The 13,551-nt window shown below is 44.5% G+C and overlaps 1 protein-coding gene across 1 annotated transcript in view; it reads left to right on the top strand.

Annotated features, from left to right (window-relative positions):
• The window catches only part of LOC310947605 (large neutral amino acids transporter small subunit 4-like), a 47,547-nt gene that overhangs the window by 15,009 nt on the left and 18,987 nt on the right, over positions 1-13,551 (top strand). The window contains exons 3-5 of the mRNA XM_083914462.1: positions 3,424-3,640; positions 4,880-4,935; positions 5,124-5,200. Of these exons, the coding sequence (XP_083770588.1) occupies positions 3,424-3,640; positions 4,880-4,935; positions 5,124-5,200 (350 nt within the window). The remainder of the gene's footprint in view (positions 1-3,423; positions 3,641-4,879; positions 4,936-5,123; positions 5,201-13,551) is intronic.

The following is a 13,551-nucleotide window of genomic DNA, read 5'->3' on the forward strand; positions in this document are numbered from 1 at the left end:
TGTGAAGAAGAGGTGAAATAACCAGGGAACTGTATATACAGCGTACCCAAAGCTGTACGCTGCTGGAAAAGCATGAAAATGCACCTTAAAAATGCCTGAAAATGCATGAATTTGACTCAGAACCCTGTGAGTAAAAGGGCGACTTTGAAGCCGGAAAGCTCAGCGTGCATCGTGGTATTTATTCAGCTTTATGCAGGTGACTCTGTCAGAGGTGAGTCTGTTTGACATCGTGTAGGAGAGGAGAGAAGGGAGAGGCATAAAAAAAGCAGCAAGAAGGAATTTGGTGAAACATACACACACAAAAAAAGCTTTTATAGCGTTGACGTGAGCGAGAAACACCCTCTGATGAATAGCATGTGAACTCAAGGTGTGTGTGTGTGTGGGTGGGTGTGTGTGGTCGGGGGCTTTTCCCTTATTGACTCGAGCTGTTTGATTAGTCAGCAGCGGAGACCGCCGGGGGACAGATGCTGCTGTCTTCTGTTAGTCCAACAGTCAGCACTTAATGCTCCTAATACCTCCTTAAATACCAGCCCGAAGAGTGAATCGTCTCCATATTAAGCAAAATGACTACAAATAGACAAAAAAACACTAAAAGTAGGTACAAAACAACCTTTAAAGAGATGTTTAATGATAGAAAAGAGATGCAAACTGATAAAAACCTATGGATAACAACTACAAATGACCCAAACTGACTAAAAAGAGACAAAAAATGATCACAAAGAAACCCTATATGACTGAAAATAGACGCAAAACAACAGAAAATAGACATTAAACTATCAAAAACATTCACATACTGACTACAAGGGACCCAAAATGATGCAAAATAAAAGCAAAACGACCCAAAATGACAAAAAAAATAACTAAAGTTGTGCAGCTGATAAACCACTCACACACGTGCAGTAAGGTCGTACTCAGGGCGCACTCACACTGTCCATCCGTACCGTGCCCAAACAGGTTCCACGGAAAAAGTCTGGTTCCTTTGACCAGTGTGAGTGCAACTGTACCACGCCTAGGAGCAGCACACTTGCCGGCCACGGCCCGTTTGGGAGAGGTGGGCTTTAGTAAAGCACGTTTGCACATGTACGAGCACGAGCGTGTGACATATAAAACAATGGCGGTGAAAGGTTCACGTTGGTGTGATGCGGAGGTGGAGTGTTTACTGCAGATTTGGTCGATGAAAAGATTCAAAAACAGTCGACAAGACGCACAAAAACTCCGAGGTCTACGGAAAGATCTGGAAACAAAGCCACGCATCGCCATGACGTCATCAATGCGTGTGACGTGTTACGGCGTGATGACGTATAGGCAGCAAGAAGCATTCTCCGAGGCCCAGGTAGTGTGAGTACAAACGGGCCTGGGGGGGGGGGGGGACAAGCACCCTCCTTCTTTTTCTACGTCCCAACAGGCGCACAGGAAATGACCTCAGAACCGCCGTAGGCCTCGTGCTCGTACACGTGCAAACACGCTCTACAAAAGCCCACCTCTCTCAGGCGGGCCGTGGACGGCCAGCTGGCCGCAGTTATGCGCGGAGTGGTTGCACTCACACTGGTCAAACGCACTAGGCTTTAGCCGTAAAACCTGTTTTGGCGCGGTGCGGAGGGACAGTGTGAGTGCGCCCTAAATTAACCTTTATTTAAACAGATGAGACCATGGAGAGCAGCCTTTGTGAGGACGCCCAGGTCACAGTTTATATTTAAACAATAAAAGCACACAGGAAGTTATGTGATATACATCGACAGAGGGGGCGACGGCGATTCAAAGAAAACACACACATTCCCAGTGCAGCTGAGGGGATTTAATAAATCAATATAGTTCTGTTTTTAAATGCTGGTGACCTCAAGTCTCTCAGGGACGTTATGAACCAGAGCAAAACAAAACAACCTTTACCTCTCACCCACTTTCATCCTCACACGATCGTCTGCACCGGGAGGCTTTTAATGTGACGTCATAATGACTTCCTGTTGTTTCAAAGATCAAAACACCTCCAACACACACACACACACACACACACGCACACACACACACACACCCCTTTAAGAACATAGCAGAGACCAGCAGCCCCCAGGACTGAAACGATGACTCAGTCCTTCACAGCTCGCTCCTCCAGACGTTAAACACAAAGTAACTGCTGAGTCGGTGCGCGGTGTTTTTCCTGGCACTCTGACCCAAAACAAGTCGAGGTGAGGGGGGGACTTGTTTTGCCGTCTGCGCGCCTGTTGATACCGGCAGAGTTTGACCGGAGGCAGCAGGCTAACAGAGACACACACACAGACAGAAATAGACTCCACATGAACTCAGTGGACGGTGTTTAGCAGTGATGCAGCAGCAGCAGCAGCAGCAGCAGCAGCAGCAGCACGCAGGGGTTCACGCGGGACTATTTCAGGCGCCTGTTTACTCTGCTCTGGTTTTTACTTCTCACAGTTTGGTGACTTGACCTTTATTGAGTCTCTCAGAAAAGGAGGCGTCAAAACCAAAGAGCAGCATCCGAAACGACCTCATTTTAAATACCAGGAACGTGTTTATTTTAGATCACCTAATAAGTAGTTTAATTTTTCAATGTGTTATTATATTTCATTTATTTTTATATTTTTATTTTAATTACAATTTACACAGTATTTTAAAATTGTATTAATTTATTTTTGTCTATTTTATTTTATTTTATTATATTTTATTTATTTATTTTACATAATTTATTTTTATTTAGTTTTTCAGAGTATTTCATACGCTTTTTTAAAATTAATTTATTTATGTCTATTTCATTTTATTTTATTATATTTTATTTATTTATGTTTATATATTTTTATTTAATTTTTCACAGTATTTCAAACGTTCATTATTTTATTTATTTATGTCTATTTTATTTTATTATATTTTATTTATTTATTTTTATATATTTTATTTTATTTTAATTTAAGCTTTCAGAGTATTTCATACGTTCATTGTTTGATTTATTTATTTCTATCTATTTTAATTTATTTTATTTCTTTTGAGTATTTAAAAAAATACATACAAGTAAATAAATAAATACTTATAATAATAAAAAATAAATAAAAATATATATTCACACATACATATAATACACACACTCATGTAAAACCACCCACATGTGAGTTAAAAATCATTATTTAACTCAAATAAATCCATTTTCTTACATTAAAAATGCATAAATAATAAAATATTACGTCACAGATTTGTTTATTTGCTTCATATTTCCATTTTATTTAAGCTTTAAGTGACATGTTTGTAGTTTCCCGTCAAGATTATTCCATAAATTCAATTTAACACATTTGAACAATTGTAACACTTAACCATCCTGATGCATGACCGTGCATTTTTACGTTATCATCATAATAAACACGATTATTTCTGCTGTTAAGTGAAACGTCTCATCTGAAGTCTCTTCCCTTTTCTGTCGCCCTGCAGAAAACGGCTCCAGCCTCAACCTCACGAACACGTCCGGCCCCGTGGCGTCTGACCCCGAGGAGTACCTGGAGATGAACGGCTGGCCCATCTGCAACGAACAGGACGAGATGCTGAACCTGGCCTTCACCGTGGGCTCCTTCCTGCTGTCCGCCATCACCCTGCCCATGGGCATCGTCATGGACAAGTACGGGCCGCGCAAGCTCCGACTGCTGGGCAGGTGAGGCCTGAGAGGGATGTGTAAATACATAAATACATATAAATACGTTTTACGCTTGATATCAGGGACGGATCACAACGCAGGACACCAAAAAACCCAAAGAGTTGATTGTTTCTGGGTCTGTTTTCAGTCATTCAGCGTCTCTTTGTGGTCATTAAACGTTGTTTTGCATCCAATTTTAGTTGTTTTTTGTCTTTTTGTAGTTGTTTTGGGTCATTTTGCATCATTTAACATCTCTTTGTGGCCATTTTGCATCTATTTTTACTCATTTTGCTTCTCTTGGAGTCATTTTGGGGTGTTCAAAGTCAATATCTGTATGTTTTCAATAGTTTTATGTCTATTTTTAGTTATTTAGCGTCTCTTTGTAGTAATTAAAGGTTGTTTTGCATCGGCTTTTACTTGTTTTTTGTCTTTTTGTTGTCATATTGGGTCGTTTTGTTTTTATTTTGCATCATTTAGCGTCTCTTTTTACTAATTAAGCTTCTCTAGGAGTCCTTTTGGGGTGTTCAAAGTCGATATCTGTATGTTGTTAATAGTTTTACGTCTATTTTTAGTTATTTAGCATGTCATTGCGGTAGTTTTGGGTCGCTTTGCTTTTATTTTGCATCATTTTGCTTCTCTTGGAGTCATTTTGGGTTGTTCAAAGTTGATATCTGTATGTTTTGAAATGTTTTACGTCTATTTTGCATCATTAAGCGTCTCTTTGTGGCCGTTTTGCATCTATTTCTAGTTGTTTTACATCTTCTTTTAGTCATTTTGCGTGTCTTTGTTGTCGTTTTGGGTCATTTGTAGTGGTTATCTGAATGTTTCTGAAGGTTTTGCATCTATTTTCAATCATTAAGCATCTCTTTGTGGACATAAAGGTTGTTTTGCATCTAACTTTAGAAGTTTTGTGTTACTGTGTGATCATTTTGCACCTACTCTTAGATGTTTTTTGTCTTTTTGTGGTCATTTTTCATTTTTCATTTTACATCATTTAGTGTCTTAGTGGTCGTTTTGCATCTGGTTTTATTCATTTTCTGTCTCTTTGTGGTCATTCTGGGTTGTTTGTAGTCAGAACGCGTAAGTTTTTGATAGTTTTACGTTGATCTTGAGTCATTTAGCGTCTCTCACGTTGTGCCTGTGCCCTGCAGGCCCCTTCAGTAATCCATCCATGCTTAATATGATATCATATTGAACTGTTACGGTCTGCTGGGTTCATTTATCGCCTTATTCATACCCATTGCTTTGTGTTCCCAGTGCCTGCTTCGCCTTCTCCTGCCTCCTCATCGCCTACGGTGCAAACGACCCCAACAGTACGTATCTCATCTCGCACACATCGCTGCAACTGTAACACACTCTGTCACGCTGCTTCTGTAGGCGAGCCGTGTTGTGCGGCATATTTACACACACAGGCACGTGCAGTGTGTCGACACATAAGTGACACTTTAATCTATCAGGCAGGACGAGCGTCAGGGTCACTAACCTGCTCTTTCTCCCGCAGATCTCTCCATCCTGATCTTCTTTGCTTTGGCGATGAATGGCTTCGGAGGCATGTGCATGACCTTCACCTCGCTCACAGTGAGTATTCACTAAGATGCTACTTTTATTTCCACATTCAAACTCATGTTTTTAGAGCAGATGTCATGCAACATTTACATGCATATCAATGGAAGTGCTGTTATCAGTTCGCCCAATTAGAGGCGAAGGTAATTGCGCCGTCGACCAATGGCAAACCGTCTTGAAAACAGAGTTCTGTGGATGTGTCGGAGTTTCTTTAACGTCTGACGTGTGAGAAGCAACAACGCTGAGATGCAGAAAAGAGAGAGTTTCTAATAAAATGTCAATATGAGAAAAACAGAGACGTATAATTCGATACGGAGGGAAATGAAAGGAGGAGATGCAGAGATTCGGAAAGAGGAAACGTGACGAGGAAGACGAGGTCAGCGAGGCAGGAGGGCGGATTAGAGCGCCGTGAGGAGGATGAAGAGGATGAAGATAGGACAAAGGGAGAGGGAGGGTCAGAGGACAGAGACGGAGAGACATGTCGACGAGAGAAAGAGGGAGCGATGGAGGAAGATCTCATCAGAGAAAGTGCTGCATCACAGGAGGCCACGTGAGAGAGAGAGAGAGAGAGAGAGAGAAGAAGAGAGAGACATTGGTAATTTATTATTCTCTGTGGCTGTGGCTGGGAGCCAAAAAAAGACCTCTCCTCATTACTATTTCATCCACACAAGGACACATGGACCTATAGCGCGTTTATAGTGTTTTAAGTCTCAAGGTTCTTCTTTGGAAACACTTGAATTTAAACTGTAACAAACGGCCGTTTTCAGTATCGTTATTTAGCGTTTGGTGTATAAAGTGTCCGTCCCAGTTTCCCTTTAAATGTCTTTTTAATAAATATACAAAAGCAGGAACATCTACTGTACATATGAGAGTCTGAAAAGAGCATTTTCTGACATTTGTGCGTAACAAACGGTCGTTTTCAGTATCGTTATTTATCGTTTGGTGTATATAGTGTCCGTCCCAGTTTCCCTTTAAATGTCTTTTTAATAAATATACAAAAGCAGGAACATCTACTGTACATATGAGAGTCTGAAAAGAGCATTTTCTGACATTTGTGCGTAACAAACGGTCGTTTTCAGTATCGTTATTTATCGTTTGGTGTATAAAATGACCATCCCGGTGTCCCTTTAAACGTCTTTTTTCCTCCAAAACCTCAAAGATATTCAGTTTACTATGAAATAAAACAGAATACATACACAAAAGCAGGGACATCTACTGTAATTATGAGTCTGAAAACAGCATTTTCTGACATTTGTGCGTAACAAACGGTCGTTTTCAGTATCGTTAATTATCATTTGGTGTATGTGACCATCCCAGTTTGCCTTTAAATGTCTTTTTTTGTCCAAAACCTCAAAGATATTCAGTTTACTATGAACTTAAACAATACACACACAAAAGCAGGGACATCTACTGTACATATGAGAGTCTGAAAACACCATTTTCTGACATTTGTGCGTAACAAACGGTCGTTTTCAGTATCGTTATTTACCGTTTGGTGTATAAAGGGTCCATCCCAGTTTCCCTTTAAATGTCTTTTTGTGTCCAAAACCTCAAAGATATTCAGTTTACGATGAAATAAAACAATACACACACAAAAGCAGGAACATCTACTGTACATATGAGTCTGAAAACAGCATCTTCTGACATTTGTGCATGAAAAAGGACAGTCGATGATTATCAAAATAGTTTTTTTTAATGGTTGCAGCACTTTCCTTTAATTCCCTTCTGTAGAGAGCCGTCACAGAACATCATTCTGGTCGTTTAAAGCGCAATTACATCTGATTCAATGTGACGAAGAAGTGCAACAATCAGCACACTGAATAAACTGTATGTAGTGTATATAAAAGTGTAATTTACCGCAGATGTCAGGAGCTGGAAAAGCTCGATAATGCATCTTAAAATGTTTGAGAAAGGCTTGAATGTGACTAGAAAGAAGGTGCAGGGACTTAAATCAAGACCATGACATCGGAGGTGTCGATATTTCTTTAAGAGAGTGTCGCTCGTGGCCTCGACGGTCTGTTTCTTTATCACTGAACGCACAAAGCACCAGAGACAAACAGGAAGCAGCAACAGGGGAACTGACTGTGTGTGTGTGTGTGTGTGTGTGTGTGTGTGTGTGTGTGTGTGTGTGTGTGTGTGTGTGTGTGTGTGTTTGTCCCCACCCATACTGCACTGCTTTCACATTCAAGCTTCCTACTGGGACCCTGACTCACACAGAAGTCACTGAACTGGTTTCATCCCACTGTGCCCCCCCCCCCCCAGTCTTTAGTCCCAGCCGGGTTGTTTTTGTCTTCTCCGGTTTCAGCTGCTCGCCCTCAGCGGGGTCGGACCTGCACGCACACGTGTCAGATCTGTCTGTGTGCGTGCAGGAGGACTGTTATATTAGTGCATCTCAGGGCTTGTATACCTCTACGTCTCGGATGTTTGGAGGAAGCTTCATTTGAATCGTTAAAGCCTTCGATACGGTTTTAAGGAATCTGAATATACTTGATTTTCAACATAATCTGATGTTTCATAACACAATAACTCGTGTGCACCAATAAACATATTGTTTTGGTGCCTAAAACCTAACCGACACCTCTAGTAACGTCATATTTTGTAAGATATCACAACCATTGCATGCGTAGCTCGGTAAGTCCTCCAGCGTCTGGGAAGGCGTCACTGGAAACTGACTGGAAAAGGGCAGGTGCTCTCAAATCATACCTGGCAGGTGATTGGATGAAGCATTCGTCAATCAAACCCTGCTGAAGTCAATTAGGGGAAGAGAGAAAACATACATCTAACATGCATGCTATCTTAGCATCTAAGCTAACCTCTTTAGGAGGACGCCATCGTTGTTTTGAACGAGCGATCGCCTCTCATGTCGTCGTCGCCCTCAGCTGCCAGTAGCTCCTCACAGGACGCGGATTGGCTCGATTTCAAACATCGAATAACACTGATTATGAACAGGAAGAAAACAACACTACACGTTTATTTCCGTGGGTATAAAATATTTTGCCAACTTTATTTGTTAGTACAGATTTAGATGTGACGATCAAAGCTTCGAAAGTGTGGACGTTTTTGGTTCAAGGTGCTTTAATTTGACTTTTAAAACCCGGACGAACCCTGAGCACCGTCTGTTTCTCTGAGTCAGCACTACACGTGTGTTGTTTTAGCTGTGCTGTGCCTCTAAACCTGCAGCCGGCTGAGTTACGGCTCCCTGCAGGCCTCCACAAATGTTTACGCGGCCTCTGTGCGTGTGAGAGCGATCGAGTGATGTTGTGCGGTTCCTCGACGCTCTTCCCGTCTCCCTGCCCTTTTCCCCGACCTCTGGGTCAAGTGTTGTTAGCGAGGAAAACAGCTATTTTAAGACGCCTGTAACCTTTTGTATCTCGGGGTAAAAATCTCTGACGCAGCAGCTCAGACATCGAAACTCTTCGGGTCAGCGTGACCGACCTGGTACGCTCGCCCGGAGTTTTAGGACTTTAGCGTTCTTCTCTGGATTCCTGTAATGAGCTCAAAGTGTGCTGCTTGGCTCCTTCCCCTCTCATTTCTCCTCTTTAATCTGCACGGTGGAAAAACAGGGAGTGAAGCGGAGGAGAAGAGGAGGTTCGTTCCTTGGACGGATGCTGGAAAACCTTGAAAACACATTCATTTCAAAATGGTGTTTGCTGGGTTTAGAAGAAGTTGACGTAGAGGTCGTGTGTGATGCAAAGTCTACCTACAAACACGAAACGTCCCTTCTGTAGCACAGTAACATCTAATGTAATGTGCAGTAATCATATACTCTACATACTAGATGGGCTGTATGCAAATATGTAATTTACCACAGCTGTCAGGTGCTGGAAATCTTGAAAATGAACCTTTAAATGCTCGAAAATGTGACTTTGTAAAGGGTGTAAGAGCCCTTTTCCTTCCTGCCGCTCTGTGCTTGTAAACAGCTTCACGCTCGCAGAACAACTCTCCTCTTTCTTGGTAAACGTTCCCGAACAGACCGCCCTTTACATGCACATCTATACATACTACATCCACGCCCCCCCACAGGAAGGCGTGAAGCTCCTCCTCTTGTTCCCGGTCTCCGTCCGCTTGTCACGTGTAGGAGCCCCCTCCCCGCTTCCTGGGTTCGGTCTGCTGCAGTCTGAAGCTCCGTCGTAATCTACTTTACATCTGATCTGCAGCGTGCATGTTGTCTCTCTGTTCACAACCCCCCCCCCCCTTTTCTGTGTCACCGGGCCACCATCTGGGAACGCTCTTGAAGGCTCGCTGATCGTCACGACTGATTCCCCGCGTTCAAAAACCAGACTGGCCACAGATGTGAGAGATCTAAATGTCCCGCACAACAAGGAGTGGTTTCATTCTGTACTCGGTGAAGGGATGAGAGCAGTGAGCAGTTCACAGTGCTGCAGACGGCAGGGCGAGATAGAGGAAGTACAGTGTATGCTCTGTTTAACGCACTTGAAATGAAAGGGATGTGGAGGGGGGAAAAAAAAGCAGGTCAGAGTCATTTGAGAGCCGAGCGAGCCAGACAGAGCGGCCCGCGTGGCTGTGGCTGTGTGCGGCGGTGTGAAATTTTTAGGGGTTTGATTTCTGTGCAGCTAGAAAAGACTTTTGCCCCACTTAGACTGCGCCTCTACCTTTGAGGGCGCACTCACACTGTCCTTCCACACCGGGCCAAAACAGGTTTTTCGGGTAGAGCCTAGTGCGTTTGACCAGTGTGAGTGCAACTGCTCCGCGCATTACTGCGGCCAGCTGGCCGCCCACAGCCCGTCTGAGAGAGGTGGGCTTTTGTAGAGTGCGTTTGCACATGTACGAGCACGAGCGTGACGCCTACGGCCGCTCTCACTTCATAGAAGAAAAAAAAAGACGGACCATGCGCGGACATTTAACAACAACAACAATGGCGGTGAAAGGTTCACGTTGGTGTGATGCGGAGGTGGAGTGTTTACTGCAGATTTGGTCGATGAAAAGATTCATAAACAGTCGACAAGACGCACAAAAACTCTGAGGTCTACGGAAAGATCTGGAAACAAAGCCACGCATCGAGATGACGTCTCAATGCGTGTGACGTGTTACGGCGTGATGACGTATAGGCAGCTAGAAGCATTCTCCGAGGCCCAGGTAGTGAGAGTACCCTGGACAAGGACCCTAAAGCACGGGGCGCGGTGCGGAAGGACAGTGTGAGTGCGCCCTAAGACCAGATGCAACGTCCGCGTGTTTTGGATGATCTTGTCGTTGGCTGTGGCGTCACGAGGGAGACGATCTGCTCCCTCAGCAATTGCATAACATTTAGATGTGACAGTAAAGGCTTTGAGAGTCTGGAAACGTTTGGTTTAACGACCTTGGAAGTGCTTGAACTTTACCCTTAAAGAGAAGCGCCGACCCTGAAAACCCCCTCCAGACACAGACGGGTTTGAACCCGTTCAGAGTTGAACCCCTCTCCACCTTCACGTTTAGCATTGACCTCTTTTAAGTCCAAACTCTATCACCGTTGATATGAGTGAGTAAAGGATGACATCAGGTCAATGGAGGTATGCGGTCTGGTTTTCGTCAGCTGCTGTTTGCTAATCTTACGGCCCAGTTGGCTGCTCTTTATGATGGATGAGTGCTGTCCTGTGCGTCAGGACGGGACCGGTCAGAGCTGGTTCTCAGTGGTCCGGCTGCAGGCAGCTGGAGTTTCCACTTGCTGCAGCAAACCCTCTTCCTCCTTTCATTTCTCTGTTCTTTCCCCCTCCAACGACTCTGTCCAGCTTCCTCTTTTCTCCCCCCCCCCACGCCTCATCTGACTTTAGGCTCAGCATGTTTTCTCACGCCCTATAGGCCTCTTTTGTCACCTCACACACACACACACACTGCCTTTTCCACTTCCATTATCAGCACTCAGCACAGACTCTGACTTACAAAATACATGCAAAAGTGCAGCATGGCGGAAAAGTTTGCAGTCGCAGGGGAAACTTTTTACTCAGCGAGAATCTAAACTGGTTGGCGACTCACTGAAAGAAAATACATCGGTGTCGCCTGAAGCTCTGCTGAAATATCATCAACAAGCAGACCCGCCCCTTAAATACAAGTGCACACACTCCTTTGTCTGCACTGATAACACTCAGCGCTAACAGCCCAAACAAAGATCGAATCACAGCTGAACAGGTTCCAACAGGCCCGCACGGTTACCTGAAGTAAACCTGACGAGGCGACTGGACTGGAATGGATTTCCATGTGACGCGTGAAGGTGATTCTCGCGTGATTTTGTGTTATCGTGAGAGTTCAGCTGCTGTGGAGGGTTATATCATATCAGACGGACGAGAAGCAAGTCGTGTTTTTAAAGAAAATACGATTTAATGCACGTGTTTGGGAAGTTCTGCACTTACGAGTGACCTGAATCCGATCTTTCCGCTCATATGTGACCCATATCTGATTTGCTTTTGACGGTGTGAACAGCACAAGTTGCATTGAGGGCGCACTCACACTGTCCTTCCGCACCGGGCCAAAACAGGTTTTTCGTCTAAAGCCTAGTGTGTTTGAGCAGTGTGAGTGCAACCGCTCTGCGCATAACTGCGGCCAGCTTGCCGTCCACGGCCCGTCTGAGAGAGGTTGGCTTTTGTAAAGCACGTTTGCACATGTACGAGCACGAGCGTGCGCACGTGTACGAGCACGAGGCCGAGCACGAGGCCTACGACGGTTCTGAGGTCATTTCCTGTGCGCCTGTTGGGACGTAGAAAAAAGAAGGAGGGACCATGCGCGGACATTTAAAACAATGGCGGTGAAAGGTTGACGTTGGTGTGATGCGGAGGTGGAGTGTTTACTGCAGATTTGGTCGATGAAAAGATTCAAAAACAGTCGACAAGACGCACAAAAACTCTGAGGTCTACGGAAAGATCTGGAAACAAAGCCACGCATCGCCATGACGTCATCAATGCGTGTGACGTGTTACGGCGTGATGACGTATAGGCAGCAAGAAGCATTCTCCGAGGCCCAGGTAGTGTGAGTACAAACGGGCCTGGAGGGGGGGACAAGGACCCTAAAGCACGGGGCACGGGACGGAAGGACAGTGTGAGTCCGCCCTCAATCTGACATTTCTGAATCAGAATTAGGCCTCTTTTAAATGCGCTCCTGAATCGGATACGTATCGGAGTTTTTTGAATACGACCGCGATCTGAACAGCCAGGTCATATGAGTTTTCTTTATTCTCTTCCTCCTTTCTGATTTCACCCACTCATAGATTTGCCGGCTGCCGCCACACACCAGTTTAGCATTAAGCCATAAAGTCCTACGGTACCTGTTGGAGTCCGTAAACACCGTTGTGGCGTGATGTCATCAATGATCGACTGCGCACACCGGTCACTTCAGGAGCTTCAACTACTTACACAGCAATCCGTAGACAGGCCGCATTTAAAGACGTAACGTGAACTGACAAACAACGAATCTGATTTGAGCAATAAATCGGAATTGTGCGTTAACACCTGCAGTGTGAACGCGGCCTTGGATCGCAGGAGTTGTTTGAGACGTTGCGATAAAGTTTTGCTTGTTTGGTCAACTTCCTCTTCCAATGCACCGAGGATTTCCTTGTTTTTGGATCCCTGCGTTCGCCGCGGTCTTCCAAATTCAAGGCAGCGCTGTTCAGTAGTTTGTACACATGTGGACATTTTGCAGGGGGGACGTTTTAATCTCCTTCGCTGCGTCGCTCTTCTCTGCAAAGCTGTTGTTCCAGGGGCATTTAAAAGCACTTTCATTGCTCCGGGACATTTTGGCGGCGGCCCAAGAGGCTGTTGGAGCGTCCTTAGATGAGACCTCTGTTTAATTCATCTACATAACACAACACTTTTTTTCTTTAACTTGTTTTGCTCTGTTATCCACAAAACGCTGAGTCGTGACAAACAGTGTTGCCGGTGCTCAAATACTGAAGGTACCTGGTTACTGTTCAAACACAAACCCTGACTGCAGCCTGCATCGCCCTAGAGTAAACTCCACCTGCAGCCTCGACCGAAGCCAGCCACTGAACCCTGATCTCTTACCTTCAGGTGACTGCTCTGAAGCTAAAATAGACCTTTAGTGGCTGTCCAAACACTCAGCCCATCTGTGTGTGTGTGCGTGTGTGTGTGTGTACCGTCTGCATGGATACACTGTGACCGTAGAGCTAACAAAAGAGCTATTCAGGGACGAAGCCATAACAGAATAGAAGGTTAAGAGGTATCCTCTGCACACAGGATCGTATCAGTCTATTCCCTGGAGGTAAACATGCTCTTCTATGTGTAATGTAGTCGAGATTAAGAGGCCGGTGTAGACGTTAGGGGGTTAAAGCCCGTGTTAAAGCGAAGGTGAGGGAACGAGGTGAAACTTTCTAGAACAAACACTGGAAATACCTCTGATTAGGAGCAATACGTAACCACGCA

Source organism: Echiichthys vipera (assembly GCF_963691815.1).
Source record: "Echiichthys vipera genome assembly, chromosome: 5".
Taxonomy (NCBI): Eukaryota; Metazoa; Chordata; class Actinopteri; order Perciformes; family Trachinidae; genus Echiichthys; species Echiichthys vipera.